At 38.2% G+C, this 26,670-nt stretch overlaps 1 protein-coding gene across 8 annotated transcripts in view; it reads right to left on the bottom strand.

The window, feature by feature from the left end:
- The window catches only part of ZNF385B (zinc finger protein 385B), a 139,656-nt gene that overhangs the window by 86,783 nt on the left and 26,203 nt on the right, over window positions 1–26,670 (bottom strand). The window contains exon 1 of one of the 8 annotated variants that reach the window (XM_075093633.1): window positions 8,625–8,726. The exons of 6 other annotated variants lie outside the window; for them this stretch is intronic. In XM_075093633.1, the coding sequence (XP_074949734.1) occupies window positions 8,625–8,643 (19 nt within the window). In that variant the 5' untranslated portion in view covers window positions 8,644–8,726. Of the gene's footprint in view, window positions 1–5,463; window positions 5,482–8,624; window positions 8,727–26,670 lie in introns of those variants that run through there. One more of the 8 variants, XM_075093636.1, reaches the window with a different exon arrangement.

The following is a 26,670-nucleotide window of genomic DNA, read 5'->3' on the forward strand; positions in this document are numbered from 1 at the left end:
GACAGGAACGACAGACTAACCCCACTGCAGGGAAAGCGCTAGTCAAAAAGCATCTATGAGTTGACAAGGTATAGACAATTTTTAAATAAATACTTTAAAGAGGTTATTAAGACCCTTAAATGTAACCATAGAACACCATTCTTACTGCTATTACTAGGAGTAATTTAAAAGGGAATTCGTATCTGTACCTCTCACTGCATAACAAATGTTTGAGGCTTAAATATTGCAAGCAAAGTATGTCCCTTAGTTTGATACACCGAGGCATACTTAGGAACGATGGCATGGAGAAAAAGAATGGTATTCCTAAGGCTTAATATTGGGAAAACCAACATCCAAAACAACCTATCCAATAAAGCAACAGGAGAGCATCCCATGGGAAAGACAGGAAAGCCAAATAGCTTAGGACTTCCAAATAAAGATCAGAAGATAATGAAATTAGTGAATGCAGCCTATTTTCACATGTTTCAGTATGAGTTTTACTTGTGCTTCAATTGTATTTTTAATACTAAACCTTATAAAAATTTTAAATATGATAATTACCATAATTTTAAAATTTAAAGAGTGCAGAGCCACAGAGTAATCATGTAGTCTCTAACACTGCTGATCTTAAAGTATATCCTTTACTATTGAGTATGTTTAGTAAAAAGCTGATTGATTTTGTTCTACTGCACCAGAAACCACACATCACTCCCCATGGACTCCTTTGCACTCAAGATACGGAACCAAAATAAAAATGCACCCCCCCCCAACCCCCGCCAAGTTTTTACTTATCTTTCATTTAAATTGGACAAAGACCAGATTTTGTGGATTGCTAAGCCTTTTTCTACTCCCACAGATGCTGCTGTCCATTAGATTAATTCCACTAGCCTCAGAGGATTCACATGGGTAAAAAATAAAGACTGAGCAAGCCAGACACAGGACACTTTCAGCTGAAGTTTACGCCCCATGACAGACTGATGAGCAGTACATTAGGCAACTGATAGGCAGTGGAGATGCTGATCAACCTTTTGTTTTAAAGCAAGTCAGAACTACAATGTACCATTTCAGAGGCCAACTCCTCATTCCACTCCAGCGAGTGGCAAAACTTCCAACAAAACCAGAATTACAGGCTAACAATTTAAGGGTAAAGAACAACATTCACAGGGAATCTTGTAAAACCTGGTCACTCAGCTTTATAGCTCAGCACATAACCATAAGAACACTGGGCAAAACAGATGGACCCCTTAACCTCCAAGTATTCCTTATATCTTTTACTGGCTGAACAGCTACCCTTTCAGTGCCATCGAAATCACACAAGCATAGAAATTACTTTTTCAGTTGAACTGTAGGATTGAATATATCCTTATTCCTCAATCTTTTCTAAAGCTATGAACAGTTGGAAATACTCTCTTTTCATGTCTATAGTGCCCTTAGTTTCCTATAGTTCTAAGCAAGCCTGGAGTAAAGTCTCTTTTCCCATTATTAGTGACCTCCCTACTCTGATCTTGACTGTATCTTCTGTATTTATTTTTTTCCAGAAACCCCACTGCTTCTGTACTTCTCTACCACGATGCTTTCCCTGCTTGTTTACATGTCTCTTCCACCCTTCAGTTTCAGAAAGCACATTAAAAATAAAAAAGTTGCAAATAGTTCACTCATACAGTTTTCCTTCTCAGCCCCAGCCATTGACTCACACTTACCCATAACCTGAAGTTTTAAAATGTGCATCTCCAAAATGACCTCTCTTCCCAGGCACCCTAAGGAACAAATCCTCTATTTACAGAGAAGCACTTTACCAAGTTATCTGTACTTCTAGAGATTTGGGACTACCTGAGAGAAAATAGACTGGCTTTGGATTAAACTAAGTGAAGCTTCTTGGCTTTGCAAGAACATGGGAAGGGAGAGAACAGGGATTTAGGAAGAGCTTTATCTATTGACATTACCTTTCAGGACAGAATTCATGACTTCCTATGAGGTTTTTTGTACTTGCCAAAATCCAAATAGCTATGTAATATATGTAGGGATGTTCAAATTAAGATATTTGAACTATTGCTATTTCTTTTTATAAGTTTTTATAAGTTTTAAAAGTTCTTAAGTAAATGTCCTACAGTTAGATTGATATTCAGCCCTCAAAAGGGACAGAAAATCTGCTTTCTAGTCAGCCATGATTTTGCTATGACTTACTCATACATGCACAGTGCTTTGGTTCTGCATCAGAGAGAACCTCACCCACTCACAAGGCAGGGCTGCTTTCTTGTTCTGCTGTGCCTCTACCTGTCATTTCAGGAAGCTGGCAGTAGCTTTTCAAATAACTCTTCAGAACTATTTTTAGACCTATTATTGACATTAGTATCTAAGTTTCAGCTGTGCCACCATGGCATGCTGACAGACATTAATAGCTGGTATTTCAAATCACTAATGAGCAGTTGTCAATATCAACAAACTGATCAGTTTTTACACAGGAGAAAGCACATGATTCAACCTAAGAATAGCCCAGGAAGCTATTGCGAAACACAATCTCTAATCTACACACTTCTCTTGCATTCAATCTTAAAAGAGAGAATAAAATTTAGTTTTAGTAGCATGGAACCTCCAGAATATATTCCAACTCTTTAAAGGTGGAATTCTGGGGAAAAAACCCAACACTTTAGATGCTTTAGCTACTTTTTTGGGATTAAGAATTAGCTGCCTTTTCAGAACTCTTCTAATTTGGTATCTACCCTTAAGACATAAGCTACCCCCAAAAAAACCAAAACAACCCAAAACCATACCCGCAGAATGTAGAGCAACACTACATCTTTTCACACCTGTATTTTAAAATAATCACTGGATATTGCTTTTCAAATATATTGCACTTTCTAAAGGAAAAGCTGACCTATGGCTGGTTCATTGGCCTCTTGCCATAACTTTTTCTGTCCTCTAAGTCTGCTTTCATGAAGGCCTCCTGATATACATCAGCAACAACTACTTTCCTAAGAACACTGTAGGACTGTATACCTAAGTAATCTTAAGTAACATAAAAGTAATTTAAGTCTCCAGAGTCTGCAATAGTTATAATTCTATTTTAACAGTTATGTATTATATACAAGGATATATTTATTTTGGTTTATTTACAGCAATGAACAAAAAGTATTCTAAAGTGAACACGACTATAGAGGTATATGCCAAGTTTAGGGGGTTTTGGGGGTGGGGTTTTGGGGTTTTTCTTTTATTCTTATCCTTTTCTTAATCAATCAAAACAGGCTATCCTATACCCTTAGGACAGACACCATCCAAGCTGTTAAGCAATATGGTGGTTTTGTGTAACATGGTAGATGGAATGAGTGCATGCTTTCCTGAGCAAGAACAAGAAATACAGGTAACAAGGAGCAAGATATGGTGAGATGAACTTGAGCATTCTTTTGCGTCCAGCAAATGCCTTGATATCTAACAACTCCTGTATTGTTGTAGAATGACAAAGACGAAGAGTTCAAAAAGAAATTTTCTTTCCTCCAGCCTGAAAGCTCTGTCTTTATTCAGATTCCCCCAAAAAAATCCAGAAAGAACAATCTGATTCTTTAATCATCAACTTCAGTTTAGTACAAAGCACAGCATCAAAGACATATTTTTGTACTGCCTAAATATCTACTAAAAACAGAGGAAAAAAATTAAGATTGCTTCAGAATATAATTTAGAAAGTCTCTTTTTTTCTCTAGCACCACACAAGCACACCATACAAGCAGGATGCTAAATAAGAAAACAATACCAAATGGAGCTCTGCATGGACATGAAGATCCGAGTCATCCAACAGGTGGGTTTTGAAAAGAATACGGAGGCAGTATCTTGTAAATGCTGGTGAGATACCTCATCCCTTGTGGATAACTGCATTTATCGCTGTTCTATCAATCATTACCTCCTCAAGTAAAGGTATCTGCTTTATCAGGGAACCCTAGACATTGGTTTGGACCTATGCCCAAAGGGTGTATATGAAAGTTCTTTGCAGACCACTGCCCTTCGAAACATGCAAGTCTGAGATTCATCATTTCTCTTTGGTAATAGCTGTTAATGAAATTACCTAATAAAACAGAGATTTCAATTACAAAGTCTAGAAATTTAAGTTTAGTTGCATGGTATAAGCTGAACTTCACTGGCTGGCTTATATTACCACAATAGACAACACAGAGTAACTAGGAAGTTTGCACAATACTTTTCATTGTAAGAACATGTTTTTCAGTAGCTCATAATTTTTAAGTCTATTAGTTGAAGTTTTCCTTGCCTAGTTTAAATTTTTATGATGGTTTTAAATTTCAAGTCACTTCTGAGAACAGCTACTATAAATAATTGGAGGGCATATATGCTTGAACAAAGGAAAACTGGTAGGCATCACCGAAGTAGGATTACGTAATGCTGTCAATTGTGACGGACTTTTAAAATTTTTGGGGAACTTCTCACATTTCTGTTGACCATTGATATTTGGAAGACTCTCCAAAGCCTGTCCTCCTGACCTTTGACTTATTGATGTACCTTCTGAAGTGTTATAAAATCAACAGTTCCTACCCTCACCTTTGCCCCAGAGAGATTTCAACAATCTGCCAAAAACTCTGACCAATCTCAGAAAGGACAATGCGACTTCACGGCTCATGCCATACCCGCAACCTTCACACACCTGGTCCCCTACAACCACCAGGGTAAGAGCGCAAAATGTCCACTCTCAAAAATGAAATTTAGCACAGTATCTCAACACTCCAGCTACCTCCTCTCCTTCCAACAGACAGGTCTCCTCCAGGGGTAGGAGAACAGGCAGACCTTTCTCTCAACCATTTTTTGCAGGTAGCACATGTGATTAGCAATTGTTCCTACCCAGAGAACTTCGGGAACAGAACATTTTTCAGAGTCCTCGCAAGAAGGATGCTGGAAACAAGAGGAACCAAGACAGGTTTAGCTTCCTCTTACAAGTTCCTAACTCAGCAACCTTTTGCTTGAATTGAAAACGGACAATTTTTATTGTCAGGTAATATTATTAGTCCTGTAGATCAGGCAACAACAAGAAATAAGTCCCCTGTCCTTCTTGTCCCTTTCTGGTTGCACTGAGATGAGTTGTGTTCTTGCTTCCCTTTGCCTATCTACCTGCAGTAAGGCAGAACTTCTCCCTAAAGGCAGACAGAACAAACAGAAATAAACATCACAGCAAAGAATTACAGGAAGACATAAGTAAAACATACATAAAGAAACAACTTATCTATGCCAAAAGAAGCTGTATCAGGATCAGGTTTTCCCTTGACTAATCGTTAGAGTCTCACAAAAATGCTAGTGAAAGACCTGTTCAGAATCCCAGAAATTAAAGCAGGAGAAAACAGCTCCAAATATAACATACTTCTAAACAATCCCTTGTTTTAATTGCACAACTCAATCTTGGCCAACAAGGATCCACAGAATTCAAGCCAAACCCATCCCCAACTGTACACATCTAGCGAAAAAGAAAGCTGTTGTTCAGATAGATCCTACCTTCTTTCACCAGTTAAAGCAAGTTTTGTAAGAAAGAGTACTGCTTGTCTCTGTGTCCGTTACCCTATTGATTGTTGTATAAATATTAGGCTTCCTGCTTGTGGAGAAACTACTGCAAAGTTTCTTTCAGTTCTGTTTGCACATTTCAAACTTGTGCATGGTTTAGAACAAGGAAGTTTATGTAATGTTCCTGAGAAAGTGCAGTACATCATGGCTCATTTTAATTCAGGTATGAATACATGACACAGATGAATTCACAAAACGCTCCTTTCATGTGAAGTTTAAGTAGTAACCCTTTTTCCCCTGAAAGTTTAAGAAGCTTTAAGTGATGAAATTATTATATTTTCCTGTTTCTTTAAAGCAGTATGGGAGAGAAGCAGCTTAGGATGAATCTTTCCTGAATTTATTCAAATATGAATACACCATCAAGTATAAGGATATTTGAATAAGTCATTCCAAAAGATCTTAATGTTCTCTACAGCTACAGAATATAATGATTTTAAACTTTGCTCAAAGCATTTTAGTATTACAGCACATAAAAGCATCTTTTCCCCAAAGGCCAAACTTTCAAATACTGAACAAACCCGAATACTTGTTTGCAAAAACAAGAAATCTGTACTTGCATCTAGGATATTCACCTACCTAAGCACAAAGCTGTGACGCAAATTTTATTTGCCCACTGGTCATTACTAGTGCCCATCACTGAAATTCTTGCTTACCTGTAAAGCCAGTTTCATCTTTGCTACGAAGAAAGCTTCTAAAATTACTATTATTAGGAAATATCATTGGGAAAGTGATGGAGGAGTACTTCTGTACTTCTGGATTACACTTCTTTACCCAGAAACCTCCCACAAGTTCAGAGTTCTGTTCAAACATCCCCTTTCCAGGACCCCCATTACCGCCTCTTGCCCCTATGACTCAGAGCCCTGTGCCTGCTTCCCCAAAAGCAGGGTCAGCACTACACACTGCCACCAGCAAGGGTTAGACGTTTTTTTCTCATCTGGCAGCATGTGTGTTGCTTGGCTCTTGCCAAAATTCATATAACCTTTGGAGCACAGACTTCCAAGTTTTACTGGGTTTTCCCTCTCAACAGAATATGTCTCTTAGCTTAACAGAGCTCCATGTTCTGCACAAAGCATTTTTGATGAGTTTTTTTGGTTGTTTGGGTTGGGTTTGTTTGGGGTTTCTTACACCTTCTGGATAGACAGAATTTTCTCTACTGTTTTCGTGACATTGCAACTATCCCCAAAGGTTTGACACCAATTTCTGGACTCTCACTTCTCCCTGTCAGCTTGCAAGCCATTTTGCCAGGACAATGTCAGCTTGGGCTTGCCATCCACTGGCCAAGAGCAGCAGACAGCTGATTCCTGGCCAGCATGGACTGCCCATCGCCTATGCCTTGTCTCCCAGGAGTCAGGAATAGCCCAAGATTTTTGGGCTGTCTGCACTGCCCAGTAGCTCTTTGCTGTGGATGACACACAGTGGCCTGGCCCATTCTGTGGGCTGTCAGATGAGTCACACTGGAAAACAAAGGTAAAAGTGAATCTAGACATTACCATGATAATGGAAGCACAGGGAAATTATGACTAGTGCTGTTTAACTAAGCATCCTGAAGGCAGCATGGAAGGTGTGGACTCCTCCAAGTTCAGAGAGAATTAATACATTTCTAAATACAGATGGCTGAAATCACGTCAACAAGCAACAGGAACAATCAAATCACCAGATTTCTTTGCAACAGAGCGAATTATAATCGTAACTATGTCTGAATACACAAAATGGCACAGAGAAGCCAAGGTCTAGAAAAATCAGAACATTTCCCTACTGCAAAGAATTCAGCACCCAAGCTGTAAAAACTATGATCATCGAACACCACATAAACACAATGTCACAGAAACATATATTGAGAGAAGGAGAACAAGAGATAAATGCTTATGAAATAGCTGTATTTGTAGTCCTGAAGCACCTACAAACATGCAACCTAATTTGCTGAAGTCTGAATAATTTAACTAGACTGAGCTAAATACTGCACTAATCCTAAATTCTGCCTAACAAAAACATCTCCCAAGGCCATTTTCATGCCTTTAGAAAGTTAAAACAAGGTGACGGTAACAAAAAATTATGGTCAATGAACACATATCGTTTTTAGTAAAAAAAGAGAGATAAGTCTTTTAAAAGCAATGGAATCCTATGAAATGGAATTTGCCACAGCTTGAAGATGATCATATTTACACAGAGCAGAGGATATTTTATAATGTTCAACTCAAAGCAAATGCACATTCGATTAGTATTTATTTCAATATCTGAATAAAACTACCAATGACATTCCTACAGACAAAGTTGCCTTGTATGAAAAAAAAATTTAAAATGTTGTCTAAAAGCTAATCATCTAACTGTAAACAGGGCTTTGAGGACAGAAGGAGAGCCCATGTTTTCAACCTAACAAGGCATCCTAAGAGGAACTTTCTGAATGCATCATACACATTTTTAACACTGCAGCTAAGCAGTACAGAGTAATCTGCAACATATTAACATTTCATAAGCTCAATAATTTGAAGTTATTCTTTAAAATACACATGAAAGCATTCCATATTTCAAATGCTATTACTATTTATGATTATTGAAACTATTAGGTAACATAATATCAGTCAACAGGATTTAGCGGCGCAATGCTAAAAGGAAATTAAAGACATACAATAATCAAGGATTAAATTTTTACAGTGAACCATCAGTATGCACACAAATAAGAAATAAATTTATTTTAATATTTAAGAAACAAGTTTTTCCAATGGGTTACTAACAAGAATTTTCATTTATAGTCTTCCTTCAGAAAATGTCACGATTACCATCTGAATGGGGGGAAAAAAGATAAAGTTCAAATGCTGATTTTGGCATTTGTATTTCTCTGACGTAGTTTACCTAAAGATAAAAATTATCTTAAAAAATAGATCACAGGCACCCACAGTGCTAATATTTCCTAATTCAACTACTCAGTTCCTAAACTACACCAAATGAGTACAGCTTTCACTAATGGATTGCAATTAAAAATAAATCAGCAACACAGTGCATGTATTTCTCCTTCCATACAGCTGGAGCAAGCATACAGCGTTCCGTTATGCAGCTAGCTGAAAGACAGATTTCAGCCTCGACATGGAATTACTTACCCAGAAGCATGTTTCTCATCTACAGTTAGTTCAGCAGAATAGCAGGTTCTGCACAATAGATCTAGCAAAGGGAACGTTCTCACAAGCTTCTTTTTGATTTGGTGCAAGTTTTGAGTAGGGTTTGAACTCCAGCTGCTGAGAAATATGCTTTGCACCATAAAGCTGCTGAGACACTTCACCCTCATTGGTGAATGATACCTCTTCAGACTATGTAATGGTGATGCAGAGACAGGCGGTAGCTGGTGCCACCTTAATTTGAGGTTACAAAACCATTAAAAAAAAAGTCAGTCTTCACTAAAGGTTTAAAGTTATATATTTTAATATATCTGTCCTGCAATTGGTTTTAAAATAGTTGCCTATCTCTGACCAAGGGAAAAATTTGCTACAGAACTACTGTATTACTTTGAGTAATACAGTAATACAGTGTATCACAGAAAATTTAAATGGCAGGTAAAGTCAAGTTTTGCAAAAGTGAATGTCCATTTTTGCATAGTGCTTGATTATATCATAACCGAATTTGTTTCCTCTGATACAAAAGACTTCCTTTAAAGAAATGCCAGCAGGGAGCTAGTTTGGGATTTTTTGTTTAGCTCAAAGGTCACCTACAAGGCTAATTTGGACATGGAATAGAAATATTTAGAATGCTGCTGCTACCACGGCAAGTACCTACTATCCACTAAAATCCACCACAGATTTTGCACAATTTTGCACAATTAAAATTAACCTCTACTAAGAAGAGGAAAAAACAACAAAAAAAACCCAAAAGCAAACCTCTTCCTATTATAAAAGCAAAAGGCACATAATTTGAAAGCCAGGACTCAAATAATAAATTTCTAACCATGAGGTGCCCATGCCCTGCATCCCCTTGCTTTAGGATGTGCCGTGTCAATACACCACAACTGAGGTCTGTGCAGAATTTCAGACTCTGAAAGAGTTTTTCCAAGAGTATCCCAGTAAGGATACTTGATAGAAAGAGTTTTATTAAAATAAAGTTTAAGAAAAAAAAAAGAAGAAATCCAAAAGCATTAGGGACAGATTTTTATCTGATGCAATTTGCAGTTGCAGTAATGTCAGATAATTCCTCATGGAGAAACTGAAGATTATAGAAGAAACCTTGTATATAACTCTTCCACTTCAGTGTTTTGCCTTAATTATATAGAGTTAAGATTTACTTCATTTCCTCACTTGTTTTTTACGAAAGTGAAGGGATGGGAGGAGCAACTCGTTGAAAAGCAAACTACTCGGAACAAATGTCCACATACCTAGAAACACTAGACAAAACTTTTGTGAACAGATTAGTTTTGTACCCAGTCCTTAATAAAATATATTGTTCCAGTGACAACACTCTCTTCTAGGATGTGACTACTGGTTACTCAAAACAGCACATATGAAACGTTAGCTTAATCTTCTTATTCTCCAACCTCCCACTCCTCATTCTTTCTACTAGAAGGGGGATTACTTTAATAATTACCTGCCAACATGACTTGACAGCAATTACATGATTTTGTTACATGTCCCGAAATATTTGGTATTCATGGTAAAAGTCCCTTCCCTTAAAAAAACAAAAGAGGGGTGGGCATAGCTAGCAGTTACGATCACAGAAACACAGTGGAAAAAATTAACCAGCTTTGACATAAAAAGGCAAATAAAAATGAAACCCAATTTAAAAAATCTCTGATTTTTAAGCAAACCTTGTGATCTTGGAAGACGTGACTCATTCTCATTACGCACTTGGGATTGGCAACACCAAACCTCTATGAAACTTTATGTGGGTTTTATATAGACTCATGTGATTTAGCAAGATGACCAGTATTCCCAAGTAAATACTATGCTCTCTCATGCTGACAATAATACCACTACTTGTATTTTCTGTGATGTCTGAAGGAATTTCTTTTTTAAAATTTCACTGTCTTACATGTTCCATAAGCACATAGCATGTTTATGCATTATAGCAAGACTGTCTCCCCCTGAACTGATGGGCATGCTTCCCCCACTCCCTCCACTTGTTCAATGACTGTAATGTCTCTTTTTTGGCAATGTTTGATAGTTCCTTGCTAAAGCCATTACAGTGCACTAGGATGCTCAGCATGTAGCTCGTTCAATGCACTATAGCTCCTTTCCATTCCCCTCTCCCTTTCAACAGCATTTAACAGCCTGTTTCACAGAAGACCACTCTTTGGTTGCAGAGCAAGGTCTTAGGACTCACTAATCACAGTTTTAATGTTTTAGCCTGCCCTCTAGCTCACACTTAAAACGTGATCTCCAGGACACAGTCACAGTTTTAACTACAGCACTCTCTCCTCCCCTCCCTTTAAAATAACTATTAACTCCCGTTTACTCTACTAACACCCACTGTCCCAAGATTTTTCTTTTGTCCATGAAGGCCCCTTCAGACATCTGTAACCAGTGCTCCACAGTGCCAGCATGATGGCCTCTTTGGCTACGAGGGCATGCAATATGCAGTCATAACCTGTTCTGCCCAGCAACCACAGGAACAAGCACAAAGAGATGATAGGGGTGAGCAGGAAAGCAGGAGGACAGCATTTCTTTTTGGAGCACCAGTCTGAGGTGATCATAAAGCTATTGTGTTATAGATGGTGCTAAAGAGCTACAGAAGCAACAAGGGTAAGGATTGGTGCTGGAAGAACAAGAGAAGAAACAGTGAAATACAGAGGAGAAGGATAAAAAAAGAGGGCTTAAACACAATATAATATGTGAGAAAAGAATGGAATGAAAGGGCAAAATGTTATTACAAGATAGCAGAATGCAGAGAAGGAGAGAGAAAAAAAGGAAACGCATTAAGGAGAAAGGAAAGTAAAACAGGCAAAGAACAATGGCAAATGAAATATGACAAAAATGAATGCATTTTTTTTCCAGCTAGCTATCAGGTGCTGACCTTCCAGAATACAAGGTGGTACAACATTCACTACAAGTGTGGTCCCTACTACCACAAATCTAATTAAGGAAAAGAGAGATAGCATGAGAGCTCGCACACCAGGACCGCAGAGCAACAAGAAAGGAAAGGCCTCAAGCAGGTTATCTGAGGGCAAGTGCACTCAGGTCTCATTCACGAGCAGCTCCTGTAGTCAAAGAATGAAGACTTGACATACAGCTCAACTGCTAAGATGCTCTTATTTTTTTTAAACCAAAGTTCATGCTTTAAAATTTTTTCCCCTGTATTTATCTAGCACCTCTCTCTCATACGTGCAGGCTGGAGAAGTGACATTTTGAGCATTTGTAGCAGGCTACTTATTATCTCTGGCTAACAGATTTTAATAACAAAAGTCACCTAGAATCCATCAACATCTACACAAAACATGGTGTATAGACTCACATTCTTTCTATGTCCATTCTCTGTCCTCAGATTGCTGTGATACAGACAAGTTTCCCTACTAGACTGCAATATAACATGCTTATATTGTGGCTGGTGTTCAGAAACTTTGAGAATTGTACTGTCAGGATGTGAATGAAGAAAAATGGACAGCGTATGTAGATGTGCTGTACTTTCAGCTTGAGCACAGAGCAAATCATCCTTCCAGAAGTCTAAAATTTAGCACTTCGGACTTCTGCAGAGATTAGTGTCAAACAGCAATAATAGCATCCTGCTGTCAGACCCATAAGAGGCTTCTCTGTGTCGCCATGCTTAGATCCTTCAGGTTTGGTCCTTTGCTTTTCATGCACTAACAACCCTTTAGGCTTGCTGTTATCTGTTCTCAAGGTTGTAACTTCAGTGCACCATATACCGGTCACATACAGAAGTGTTGTAGAAGTTTTTCATAAAAGGGCAGTCTAGGAAAAAAGATCTATGGCTACTGCATCTGTTAATATAAAAGTTAAGAAAAAGACAACGTTTAGTGGTTAAGGTTTGACAGTATTGTAGTTGTACATCATGATTCTTAATCCTCCACTTTGTTCGCCAAATATTTTCACATATATATTTTGAGCAGAAGAATGCCTCAGTTAAGATCTCAGCTAAAATGAGTATTATTAATATCTCAATGAATTTATAATGGTGATATATATGTGGAATATTGCACTAATGAACTACCAGCGCTATCCAGGGACACCGACTTAAACCAATGGCTAGTATGTGAAAGAAAGGGCCTTTGTTAAATAAAAATCACAACTATCCTACCTCTTATAATAAAGGATTCATGCCGGTAATCCTAATTTTGCTAAGCATAGGAAGTGCCAAATCACCGATACTTTGCTTTTAAAATTCAAGGCAGGAATCAAAGCAAAGGCAAGGGAACCTTCTCAGGAGAATACTGAAGCCCCGTCAAACATGCTGCGGAATCTGCTGGCCATGCTTGAGTGGTATTTTAACCCAATGCATTTAATGCAATCCCTAAGAATTATCTCAGTTTGAAGGAGGAAAACAAAAGTCAGAAGCGAGGTAGAATAATCTGACCTTGGTGTACAGATACACAGGAATGGGCGGAAGACATTGTGAAGCACATGTCTGAGGAATAAGAGTTAAATCCCTTTTTCACTAAATTTCATGGGACACAACGAACTCCCAAGGCTTCTCAGCAATTTCTCAGAACAGAGAAACATTGAATCAAAGGAGTTCAATTTTTCTCCTCTGAGTCTCTTCCCCACATCAGGTTAATTACAGATTCAAACACAGATTCAAAGTAAGTCAAGCAACTTTTTTCTCCCAAACTCTCAAATCATAACCCCCACTAAGACATATGCACAGCCAGTCATACATGAATTACACCCCTCCCTCTTCCTGTCATACAGAGCACTGGATCCAGCCCTCACTAGAAGTTTTGCTCTAGGAGGATTTCAAAAATCACCATTTAAGTTTGCCCCAGTTCATGGATGAAACATATCTCTCATAGTAAACACATACTTGCATATGAAAGGACTATTAAAAACTACCAGCTCATGCTGCGTATCTTGTTACTTGTGCTTACATGAAGTAAATTCTGCTGATTGCTACTTTGTATATCTACTTCACACAGATGCATTAAACTTACACACATATATTCAGGTGTGCCCATAGATCCCATTAAACTTAGCATTCTGTACTCTGCTGCACTAAAAGAATAAAACAGTATTCTTGTTCCAGTTTATCGTATTCAGAAAAAGAAAATATAATTACATCAGTACATTCCAGCTCCTTATATCATAATTTTATCCTTTGGTATGACACTCCATCATGAGAGGTGACCTACAGTGCACCCTCAAAGATGACATTTTACCCTCAACAACCTCTAGCACAGAGGTGTGATGACAAATACATTCCCCTATATGTTACCTTTTTATGGAGCACAGAAGTTTTTCCGTACTCAGCAACCAGGTGTCGTGCTGTTTAAGACATGCACCTTTGCCATGGCAAGGGATGAGGCAGCCATACGAACTTAGGCTCAATTTAATTCTCACCCCTAAACAGGGATGTTCATAGACAAATTCTTAAATCTTTCCCCAGCCTCAAAGACTGCAACAGATCCAGCAGGTATGCAGCCCTCAATGCCCTAACAAATACTGCGGAGAATACCAAAGGCATGCAAGTCACAAAGGCACAGTAAAATCTATTTTTGTTAAGGTCATTAATCACCATTGCCCCGACTCACTCTCTACTTTGACCCAAGAATTTGTCATTGTAATGTCTAGATGACAGCAGGTGTTTTAGGAGCCATCCCAGTAAGTAATTTCTTCACTGCAATTAGAAAAAGGGAATGACAATCTTGTATTCTGCTTTGGATCTTGTGTTCCCAAGCACTGGACAGCAGGATGTTTCCCATGCAGTATATCAGACCTATTTAATCCTCCCTCCTTATCACAAGCACACAGATTTTGAGACCCATCACCTTTTAGTTCTCAAACTCTGTTTGTGTTGCATTTCAGTATAACCTTCAGAAAAATTTAAAACTGAAACCCAGTATATTTGAAAATGTCAAAACTTTAACAGTCATATATATCTCTTTCCCAGCTTTTGTTTCCAAAATTCAAATAGATATACCTTTGTCATAATGTTAAAGAGCTCCTAAATAATGTGAAGAATGCGAAATCACAGAGCTTAAGCAGCTGCAAGCTAGTCTAAAAAGATTTTATAAAACACCCCTTGATTTTTAATTATGCATTTTACAGTAATGCTGAGATGTGTCAAATAACCTCAAGCTCCACAGTACTAAGAGCTCTACATATACAAGTTAAGAAAGAATTCCTGACCTGAGAGATTATAGTTCAAGTAAGCAATACCAAAAAAAGATACGTGACAAGTACATCAAGTTTTATATCTAGTGAATTAAAGCATCTGTGACTTTCCCAAAGTCAAAAAGAAAGTATGTGATATGCCCTACTTTATAACAACAAGTCATCTCTACTAAGCTTGTTTTATTCTGATAATTTTCTTTATTTCAGACATCTTCACTAGATCTGGAAAACAGTTATCCCATCACAACAGGTAAAATCCCAGTGATATTGGTCCTGAAATATATTGGGTTTATTTCGAAAGTCATGATGCACCATTAAAAAGCAAACAAAAAAAGCCACAAAGCCTTAACAGTCCAATGCCATTTGCAAAGCACTTTGTCACTGAGGAAGAAGCAACACTCATGGGCCAGAAAGTCCCAAATTGTGGTGCAAAGAATTCCAGAGTCAGGCTGTTTGGCCTTTGCGCTTGAACAAAAGCAAAAGCACTTTCGGGGAGAAAGGGAAGAGGAAAAGGGAGCAGGGGACAGGGATTCAGGGTGCTGAAAGAACTTTCTACAGCTTGGCCAGGGGGAGCATATTGTGGCATATGTTGATACTAGTAAGAGCTACTGTATGATTTCTAAGGAAAGTATGTGACTTCACTATCATGAACACCTTGAAAGAAACTATCTTGAAAGCTGCCCCTATGACACCAGAAATATGAAAATACAGTAAAGGTTGTGGGATAGGAGCAATAAAAACTTCAATCCAGAATTTTTTTTTTAATCAGCATGCTTCTCTGTTGTTTAAGGGATAACAGATGTTAGCAAACTAATCACCAATTCGTATGACATAAATGGAAGCAGAATAGGTCACAGTCACAGAAAAGTTAGATTCATGATAAAAAAATGAGACACACTTGCAATGACATGAAAAACTAAGTTTAAGATGGCCTTCTGAGCCAGTATTTAGTTTGAAAATACATTCAAATACTTCCAGTGACTCTATGAGGCTGAGGAATTATTAAAAAAAGAACATGCACACCGGTTGCAAGGACTAACACACCAAAAATTTGAACAGAAGTATCATCAAGACAGTTTTACTGAAAGAATGAAGCCATAAGAAACAAACACCACATCCAGGTATATTATAATACAGGCTGATAGCTCAAACTGCATTAATCCCCTGTTTTAACGACCATCTCAAAAATTATTTATTTGTCCATTTCCCTCTTCCTGGAGTGTTTCAAAACAAAATTTTAAATTAGAAGCAGTAGCATAGCAAAGAAAAAAAAAACCCACATCTGACACACTGATTGGTTTAATTTACATTTTTAAGGAGATAATGACACGTTGATCAATTTAAAGTTCATATTTTTGGCAGAACAAGCCTTTTTGTAGATAATATTCAGAGCTGATGACAGCATTGAGCCACTGACTTGTTCAAATTTGTGCTAGTAATGGCCCTAAATTACCTTCTGATGTTTGAGTGCTGGGTTATGAAAAGAGTAACATCCTGATGCAAGAAGAAACAGAAAAAGAAATGAAACCATGCCAAGAAATACCATCCCTGACTCACAGGCTCACTCATGAGGGGATCTTATTGGCAGACTTATCTGAGATATTAATATCTCTTTCTGTTCAGATTTAAACTTACACACACACCCCTGAACAGACATTTTCATTTAATGGCAGGGCACAACAGGAAGTTTCTACAGATGAAACGACTTCTGATAAAATGGAGGGCTGGAAAACTGTACAGTCTAGTCCTAATCTGGGTGTTTCAAAAGGACTCAAGTATGACACAGTGCAACTCTCTTAGCATTTGTGTTAATCCAGAGTTGTAAAACAGATGCTGAGAAGAGTCTCCTACCTTCAGGGGCTGGCTGCTTAACTGGCACAATCTGAGAAACACAATTTCCACCCATACTCTGTAAATGTGAAGTGAGATGTCTGTTCTGTGGACTGTGTATTGGCTCCAGTCTTCTCCCACACAGCCTCTTCAAGTTGGAGAGGAATTGCATGTTCCCCAGGCTCCCTTCCCTTCAATCCTTCCTCTCTGTTTGCCACTTTCTCCCAGTTTTCCTTTTCTTGGTCTTTCCATATATCCTTTCTCTACTTAATTCACACTCCACTGTGCTTAACTACGACAATACTGGCCTCTCTTCATTTGTTCTTCCCTCTTTCATGATGCTTGAGTTACCAGCTGGTTTTTTTTTTTCCTGGGTTTGCACACTGGAGCCTTCGTTCCAGTATTTCTGTATTTCTGCAATACACCAGACCAATGACACCCACTTCAGAGCCAGCTGGAAAGAAAGCACACTCTTGCATCTGCATAGCAATGTTGCAGATCATGGGAAGGGAGAAAGCTATACAGAACGGAGCCACCCAGCACACAAGAATCCATGTCAGGGTTATTTTGGACATGGAAGATGTGTGCGAGAAGACAACCAAAGGCTCTGCACTGGATGGGGGGACTGTTTCTGGGGTCAGGCAGCTGCAATCCAGTGTAGCAGGACACAGCCTGTTGTAATAAACTCCCTCTGAAGCAGATGGATATGTGTTACTCTACAAAGAGACCAGTCTCAGAGCATGGTGACAAGTAGTAGCTCATTATTATTTCAGCCTTATGTGTGAAAGCCAATTAAACTGCTTAACTGACACAAGACACTGAGTTAATTTTTCTTGGCAGACAGCCTTCTCCTTCTACAAATTCATCAGATTGTGTGCAGAGATTGCGTCTGTAGACACATCAGAACTAGAAGCAGATTTACACCTGTTAAAATCCATCCCAAAAGGTTTGCAGGTTCACAGATGCACACAGTTGTTTGAATGTTTGTGAGACTCCATAAGTATTTATATCTACTGCGAATACAAGCATATGCTCCCAAAGCTGTGTATGAACAAATGCAAGATATACAGAAGGTTGGCTGAAATTTTCCAGGCTTTGGATGGAAGCAGAAAAACAACCCTCCCCTTCCCAACTCCAGGAACAGCATTGCTGCAGTGGCTCCACTGTCAGCCCTCCACCTATACCTTTTTTGATGGAAAATTCCATCAGTTTGCTCTGTACCTTCCAAAGCTAATACTTCTAAAAGCATCACATGAATTGTGTAGGGTATGTTGCTACAGCTCAAAAATCACAGCAACATTTCACAGCAATTACTTCATCTTGAAATATTATCTATGAATCATCTTATATTTGATAAGCTTTCCTCATAGAAGGTTATTTGCAATGTATACAGGACATCCTCTCTTTCCAATCTGGATAAAATATTAATCTTGCAATTTTAACCTCTAAGCTTCTTATTTGATAGCTTAGCTGTCTTTTATCGCATGCATTTAGGTATGTATTTCCTCCAGGGCACCTAAGATGTACCAGGTTTATCCCTTTGGGACAACTTGCTCACACAGGACATCCTTTCTTTAAGAGGGTACTCACTCAGCTAATCCAAGTCCTCCAGAGACAATTTAAAGCAGTGATAACATTAAATAAGGCCATTTCAGACACGTTATGAATTTTTAAGCAACCTAATTTACTTAAGCATAGATTGAAGTAATTTGGATTTGTTCAATCAGAATGGCATGTATTTTTACCAGTTTTCTTGAAACAAATTTGTATGTTCTGCAATAGACTCATAGCAATGCAGTCTGCCACCTTTTTGGCATAGTACCAACATACTGCAATGCATGACAGGATGCAGAATTATGCCCATAAAAACATAATCGAGTTTTTAATCGTCATGCAGAAAATGGATAAGGATTACAACTTTTTTAATAAAACATACATATGCATTTTCCCAATTAAAAAAATCTCATTCAAATTAGGTTATTACAATAGCGTTATTATCTAAATAAAAATATCAGAAGCATAAAGCCATTTGACTAATCTTTTCCTAATCTGGTAATCATTCCTGAGGGCTATTTCACTATTATCTGCCACTCAACCCAGTTTCCAAAAGCACTAAGCCTCAAACTACACAGAAGCCAAAAGAAACTGCAGATACTGTGTCCTTGGGAAAACTAGGCCAGCTGTCTTTCTGGGACTTGCTCAGCTTCACCTCAGTTTAAGCCTGAGGTACCCCTAAAATAAATCACAACTCAACCTCTCCTTAAACGAATGGTACTGAACCACAGCAACTGCAATTACACCTGCTTACACAGTACTAATTTAAGCTGCCATGTCAGGCTGGTTTCCTAATAAAAATATGGGCAAGACCTACTAATGTGGATGATGAGGCTTACATCTGTCCTATTCGTAAATGATACTACAAGACAGATTTTGCTGAAGAAGCCAATTCACTGGGGAAGCTTTATGTGTTGCCACACAATGAAACACAAGTAAACATGCAGGAACAGATGAACTAAAACCAGCTGAATAAGATGAACTCCACGGTATAGCCAGTACCTCCTTTAGCCACTGAGCATTAGATGCCTAACAGCACTTAATACAGTTTAATGGAAATTAGAGACAATTTATGTTTTTTTTTAAACTTATAAAGACTTTCTGGACTCTTTCCTTGAAAAAGAACTCTGGATAAATCAAACATTCAGATCAAGTCTTGTCCTCATCTCTTTCTTTCCCAAAGTACCAAGTTATTCCTAGGTCCCTCACTTTCCCCAGTGATGTCTGGCCTCAGACTGACGGGAAGAAAGGGATGGAGATCACTCAATATCTTCCAGTTTAATGGAAAGTTAAACTCTAGAGAAGCAAATTTTAACTGCCTTGGACAGAGGATGACTTTCTGTGAATGAGTCAGTTTTTGAAGCCTGCTCATTTTGACAGTTGTAAAACTGTACCAAACACCTGGAAAAGATAACTTACATCATAATGATTATTAATGTATTTAAAACAACAATAATCTAACTTTCCTGTCTCCTCTAGCAACACACAAGAAATCATATAATTCCCTCCCCTCTTTTTTTTTTTCCTCAATATGGACAAATTCCCATATTGCTCTTATGAACTGCTCCAAAAATCCTCAGGACAGCATTTGACAGGATCACAAGGGAGAAATACCCTTTCATGCCACCCCCAGTCCTCCAAATACAAATCAATTACTGCACCAAAATCAAGATGCTAGTGGAGGCTACAGGATCTGTTAAAGGCATACCAGGCAGCAGATGGAGGCAGCACCTACCTACAAACATAACAGAGTGACATTAAAGCCTTTTGTTCACCTGCCTACATTTTTCTTCAAGTCAGGCTAGTGAGGAAGTTAAGCATGCTTTAGTGTATGAATTTGGGATAGAAAAGTCATCTGCTTCTTGTTTCCCCAAACCTTCTGGCTGGTGTAGTGACTACCTGTAACCCAGCCTTGCTATTCTGTGATCTGCACTACTTCATGACAACTCCAGGTCACTACTTCAGTAGGTTTCTGCTCACCTGAGATGTTCTCCTCAGGTACTAGGCAGGCATGATGAGCTGCACAGAAATACAGCTGCACGGAGCAGCCTGCAAGGCTAGGTCACATTACCTCATTTCAAAGGCAGACAAATTATGGTGGATTGTGTTTTCTATCTTCATTTTTACTTCCTCCTGCAACGTACAGAAATATCGGACTTGTCTGGGAGTGGATTAACAGTAATTTGGCCTTGCTGTCTGTACTATAGTATTGCCAGCTAAAATAAGTACCTTAACAAGTGCCTTCATTTAGTGAAGGGGCAATATGAGAAAGCAGCTGCCTGCTCCTAACCTTTTTGCAATTATTTAGGCACCAGGGTGTTATTTTACTATTTCTGTATTTTGCACATATTTCTACATCGCCATGCTCATTGCTTTACTGAGCATGTCAGGTATCTTCTTTCATTTCACTGATTTCGAAGGAAAATTTAATGGGTACATAGTAGTTAAGCAGACTTAGTGGAAGATGAGCACAAATGGTTGAGCTTAGGATAACTTAGCCTTAGATTTCCTCTTCTCAGTTTCACATTCTTCAAATAATAACATCTTAAAAATTTTCTTCATAAAATTCACTCCTTATAGAGCAACTTGAGAAAGAGTAGAACTGACTTTGGTTTCTTATTTTAAAAACTGGACTTTTAAAGAAAATCTAAGCACCACACATACAGGTAAATGAGTGTTTCATTTTGTATCTCAAATAATTAAAACAATATGAAGTAGATGAGAAAATAACTGCTTTAGAAAGAAGTATAGGTTTCAGGACATTTATATGCAAAGCAAAGAGAAACACAGAAAAAAATAACTCACAGAAAGGAAAAGCCTGTGCATTTAACTCAATGTCCTCAAACCCTACAAGCCAAGAACTTTATGTCCTTAAACACCAGTGGGAAGAATACAGACCAATATCAGTCTTGTCCCAGAGCATATTCTCTCTTCAGTGGGTTAACCTGCACAGTGCAGCCATTCTCAAACACATCACAAGAAATGAGGTAGATGCCTCCTGAACCTAGAAAAGGACCATTACAGAAAATTTTTGTCCCCTTTGGAAACAAATTGGTCCTGCAGCCAAGCAATTGTCTCCCACGAGTGCAAATAAACATGAAACAACAGCAGCAACAGAACTGTGAAATATTAATGTTTCCCCACACTAAGAAATCAGCAAAACAAAAATTCAATATTTTATTCTTGGACATCTCTGAACAGAGCCACACAGCACTCTTTCTACCCCTCCCAAACAGTTCATGTTCATTTGTATCAGTCAGCATTGCTGGCCCCTGACAAGAGGAAAAACTGACTAATGAGACAAGTGTGGCTTCTGTACTAGAGCCAGATTCAGATCTAGACTGAAACTTGACATGCAAAGAAGAGCCAGAGCAGCTTTGTCTTAATCCTTCATACAACCTTTTATTTTCATATAGGAGGGCTGACTAGCACTGAAATATATCTTCCTGCAACCTCACATCTGCTTTTTGAGGAAGACAGATATCCTAGTTTTTCCTTACAAAGAAATGTACATCATCTATCAATAAGAATCCACACAAAGAACAAAATAAACCAGAGACCATGTCTGACATTACTGGCTGTGAATCCAAACACAGAGATATTGCAGAACAGCATAACAAGTGCTGGTCATTCCAACCACTTTCAAAATCTCAGTATGAAGCCAAAAATATGTTTAATCTTAATTAAGATCAATCTTTAATCCTGGATCCACAGGGGCTTTATAAGCAGAGGGAGACACATGATCATCCCACTCCATCAGTGCTTATCAGGCTGCACCTGGAGTAATGTGTACAGTTCTGGTCCCCACAAATCAGGAAAGACATAGACAGACTGGAGAGGTCCAAAGAAGGGCCCTGAAGATGATCAAAGGGCTGGAGAAACTGCCCTGTGAGGAAAGACTGCAAGACAGACAGACAGACTGCAAGACAGACAGACAGACTGCAAGACAGACAGACAGACTGCAAGACAGACAGACTGCAGACTCTCCCTGAAAAAGAGAAGACTTATGGGGGGCCCTCAGAGTATTTCAGTACCCAAAGAGCAGCTACAAAGAGGGTGGAGACCCTCTCTTCACAAGGAACCACATGGAAAAGAGAAGGGGCAATGAGTAGAAGTTACACTGGGAGAGGTTTCATTCTGAGATGAGAAAAAAAGAAATTACAGCGAGATCAATCATTGAGTGGAGCAACCTCCCCAGAGACATGGTAGAGTCTGCATCACTGAAGGTTTTCAAGATGCAACTGGGCAGGATGCCAGATAATCTCATCTAGGCTCCCCTTCCCAGGAAAGGTTGGACCAGATAGGTTTTTTTGATGTCCGTTCCAATCTGAGCTGCTCTCCGATACTACAATTAACCAGTTTTGAAAGAATACGTCATGATAAAGGCTATACACGTACAGATATATGCTGATGATGCCAAAAGGCTTATAAAAAAAAAATCAAAAAAAGTTGTCACAAGAATGTTAAGTTAACATAAGACAATATTATCTCTTATTCACCCTTTTACAAAACAGCTAGTGAAACTCTGTGATGACTTCCACGATTCTGCTTGCACTGTGTTTCTTGGCTAAGCGAGTTCCAAGTCACAGCCACTATATATAGCACATTCCATCAAAGATGAATGGTTTCATCTAGTAATAGATAGGAGATCTAAACACACAATTCTAAAGCACAGAAATAACATTAAGAAATCTCACGAAATCTATACTCTTCATGAAATCAACCCACATGGGAAAGTGGCCATCTATATTGCTAACAGCCACGTGCCAAAACCCCTGTGGACTATGTGAAATTATTCAGTTCATTCTTTGTATAGAACCCTCAGAGATGGAAAAACTATAGTTCTTATGACCAAATGATCACCACTCAAAATACTGTGACATAAAGTTTTCAAGATGTAAAAATTCCATGAATGATCCAGTTAAGAGGCTTTTTAAAGACCTCTGTTGCTGCATGTATCCTCTGAAGCTCCAGTATGAAAGTGACATAGGAAATCCACTTTTATATTCAAATAAAAAGAATTACACATAATATCAGGGTTTGGAAAGGTGAATAGAAAATGCCAATTTAATATCTTCAGCTTCAGTTGCTGAAACATGAGGGAAAACACACACCCCCACACACTGCAGTTTGTCAGGTTTTATTTTCTCTCTTACTATAATATTAACAACAAAGTACTTGTGGATTATAACTACCTGCAGTAGCACCTAACACTGCATGCTCTGTGCTCCTCTTCCTCACAGCAGGCATTTGTTTTAGCAGATATAGCCAGTCAATACTGACCTGGAAATGCACTCATCATCATTTTGCATAAGACTAGTGTCTTACTATGAAATTTATTCGTAGTTTTACAAACAGAAAGGTCAAACCCCAAATCCTTTACTCATCTTTTACATCCCATTTCTGTGCTGTCCATCTAGAAAAAAATAATTCTCCAGAATAAAGCTATTATCAATTTCCAGTATAATACATTACTCTGCCACAAGTTCTTTCCTCTTCCCTACCTCACCCATGTGAACTTTATTATCACAATATTAGGTACTCATTTTACTTAAACCATTTCCTCTGTTACATGTTAGGATAAACGAACATCATGACAAAACAGACCATAATAAAAAGGCAGCTGATTCTCCAAGACCTCTGCAACTGGTTTTAGCCTTTTTCTATGCTGATGACAGCTGGCACCAGTACTTAAAAGAAAGAAAAAGCATAAAAGTTGTGCTAAATGATACTAGTTCAGGAAATTAGAGACTAGCCCATTAATAGAAGAATCTACCTTTAAGATCTAGACACAGCCTGCTGCACAGACATCTTCAAGAAACAAACCAAGCAGAGGTTAGTAAGACTATTCTACACATTGCTATTAAGCTCACTTGAACTAAAACAAAACTAATTGAAAAAATACAAGCTGTTTTCCCCTTTATACCTTCTATAAGTTTGTTGGCTTTTAAAAAATAATTTTGTTCCTTGCCTGTACAACACAGAGGATATGCTTAAGCATGCTTAACCTTCTTGCTAAAGAGGATACTAATGTGTACGTTTGCAAGAGCAGGCATATTTACATAGTTTAAATCCATAACAAATAAAGCACAAAGCTCAAACCTGATTTTAATTATTTTTATACTTTATATAATTATATGTTATGTAGTTTCTGTTCTTGACTTTTTAGTAAGAACAGAACACTGTGCTTTAACATAATTTCCCTTCATCTTGATTGACTTGAGAAGCTTTCCATCAGGAAAGCCAAAAAAAGGTAATTAAATATGGTGATTACTGCTCCGGACCTTTTTGTCAGCTATGAGTTTGGGAATCAGAGCTGGTTTTGCTTAATAAAGTAGCTGCTGAATTAAAATCCTGCTCATCTAACAAAATTTTTCAAAAGGGTACGGGTAAAATATTTAAGAAAGTTCTACCATAAATGCCACTGGCAAAAATCTTAATTATGCTGAAACTATAAGATCTATTTTGTCTTTTTTCTTATCATGTCTCTTCATTCTGAAACAGATACAGTTGTTTGGAAAATTGCAATTACATTATCCCTTGGTGCCTCTTGATCTTACACAGACTGCTCTGATAGTTAACATTTATGAGAGCATCGACCTCTTCGTCTATAAAATGCCCAGCATCCAAGTTTTAACAATATTATGTATGAAGGTGAAGTTCACCATGCCATGTGGGAACTGAAAATCGGGATGTATCTTAACATTAGCTACATGAAATGCTGCACGCTCACTTTTATGTCTAGATTTACAGAAGCTACAACAATTTTTAAATCAATTAATAATCTGTCACAACAAATCATTCCCTCAGATGATTCTGCAGCCCTACTTTCCCAAAAGTAGAACGGCTTCTGTGCTAGATAAATGTATCCACAGATATGCATAAATGTATTCTGCCTTAGAAGCCACACCATGAATGCCACAGTGAGAAAAAATCTGGCTTTTAGATTAAAAAGACCCCACTCCTTTTTTTGTTCTCCTGCTCAAAAATGCAGCTTCATAAAAAATTTCTATTAGGTAACAGTAAGTACACGTACTGTAGTTCCAGATGACTTCCAGATCATTAAGAGAAACATATAATTTAACACAGATCAACTACATTTCAGTCTGGTCTAGATTATATGAATACAATGTTTTTATTGATTCACACCCATGCAAATTAAAATACACATTAAAGACTTAGAGAACGACCAAAACCTTAAGAGTCTGTTTTTCAGCTCTACATTACTTTCCTTTCACCTTGACTGGAGTCAAACAGGACTGTCCTGCAAACTCTTCAGTCAGGTTTAGAAACCATTAACTCAAACTACAAGGTCATCAAGATTAGAATAAAATCAATAGGATTGTTCTTCTGGGCTCTTTTCAGATATGGCTAGTAAGTCTCTACAGCAGATTCTTCCCCACACTGGCTCCTTTTCATTCAAATATTTACCCTGGTTGAAATTTAACTTATGCTTTGCTTTGTAAGGTGTCAGTGTTCTGGTTTTGACTATAGCCCCATTTCTTGTATCTGGTGGGACTGCACTGCTGTAAGGCCTTGCTCAGTATACACCACATCCCAGTCAAGCCTGGGTCATGCACGGCTTGCTGAAGAGAACAGAAAAGTAATGCTCAAATAATGAAAGACAGCATCTGGATATTATAGTTATGACCACCATTATAAGCCAGAATGAAAGCCTACATTAGATTTGATGTTAATTCATTAAACACAAGTGCAGAAATTGGACTCTCTCAAAATACAGCCAACGATGACTTCTCCCGAACAAACCTACTATGCAGCCTAAAGGAGAAGCTGGAGTCCAGGGACCACCAAAACTTGCGTGCATGAGCCAGTGGTGGGAGAGTTCTCAGACAATGATGAGCACTAGCATAGCTTATGTCTATATGTTGAACAGTACCTTTTAAGGCCCTTTGCAAAGCAGGTTCCCTACCCTCCTCACCAATCCTTCTGCCGAAAGTGGTGCTTTCCCAAAAGCAGGCATGTTCACCCAGTGTGCAATACGTCAAAATACACAGAGCGATCACAATGCGAGCATCAACTCATTTGTTTCTCACAAGCAGATCATTCCTTAATGCCACCCTGATGCTGGAAATTTCTGTCTAACATTTCTGTTTGCCACCATAAACCTTTTAATAGATTATTTTAAAGAAACTGTCACCTCCTAGTAGAGAGTTTGTGAGGGGATTAATCTATTTATACTGTTTATGAAAAAGCAACAGTGCTACATATCTGGGCTATATAAACATAAGGTATTTTCTACATAATCTTTATTTTGGCCTATAACCATGTTCCTTCCCTCTATCCATGATCCCACACTTCCTGAGCCTGGTTTTAAAGCACCCTGGGTATCAGGAAATCAGTAGTCTTGTGCCCTCTCCCACTGGGGAGCCTATCACAACACAGCCCTGACTGCTAAAATGCAAAAAGGACACACCATTTTCACCAGGATACTGAAGTTACTGCCATGAACATAAGATACCAAAAGCAAGAATTTGGG

This window comes from Phalacrocorax aristotelis, chromosome 5, assembly GCF_949628215.1.
Source record: "Phalacrocorax aristotelis chromosome 5, bGulAri2.1, whole genome shotgun sequence".
NCBI classification, from domain to species: domain Eukaryota; kingdom Metazoa; phylum Chordata; class Aves; order Suliformes; family Phalacrocoracidae; genus Phalacrocorax; species Phalacrocorax aristotelis.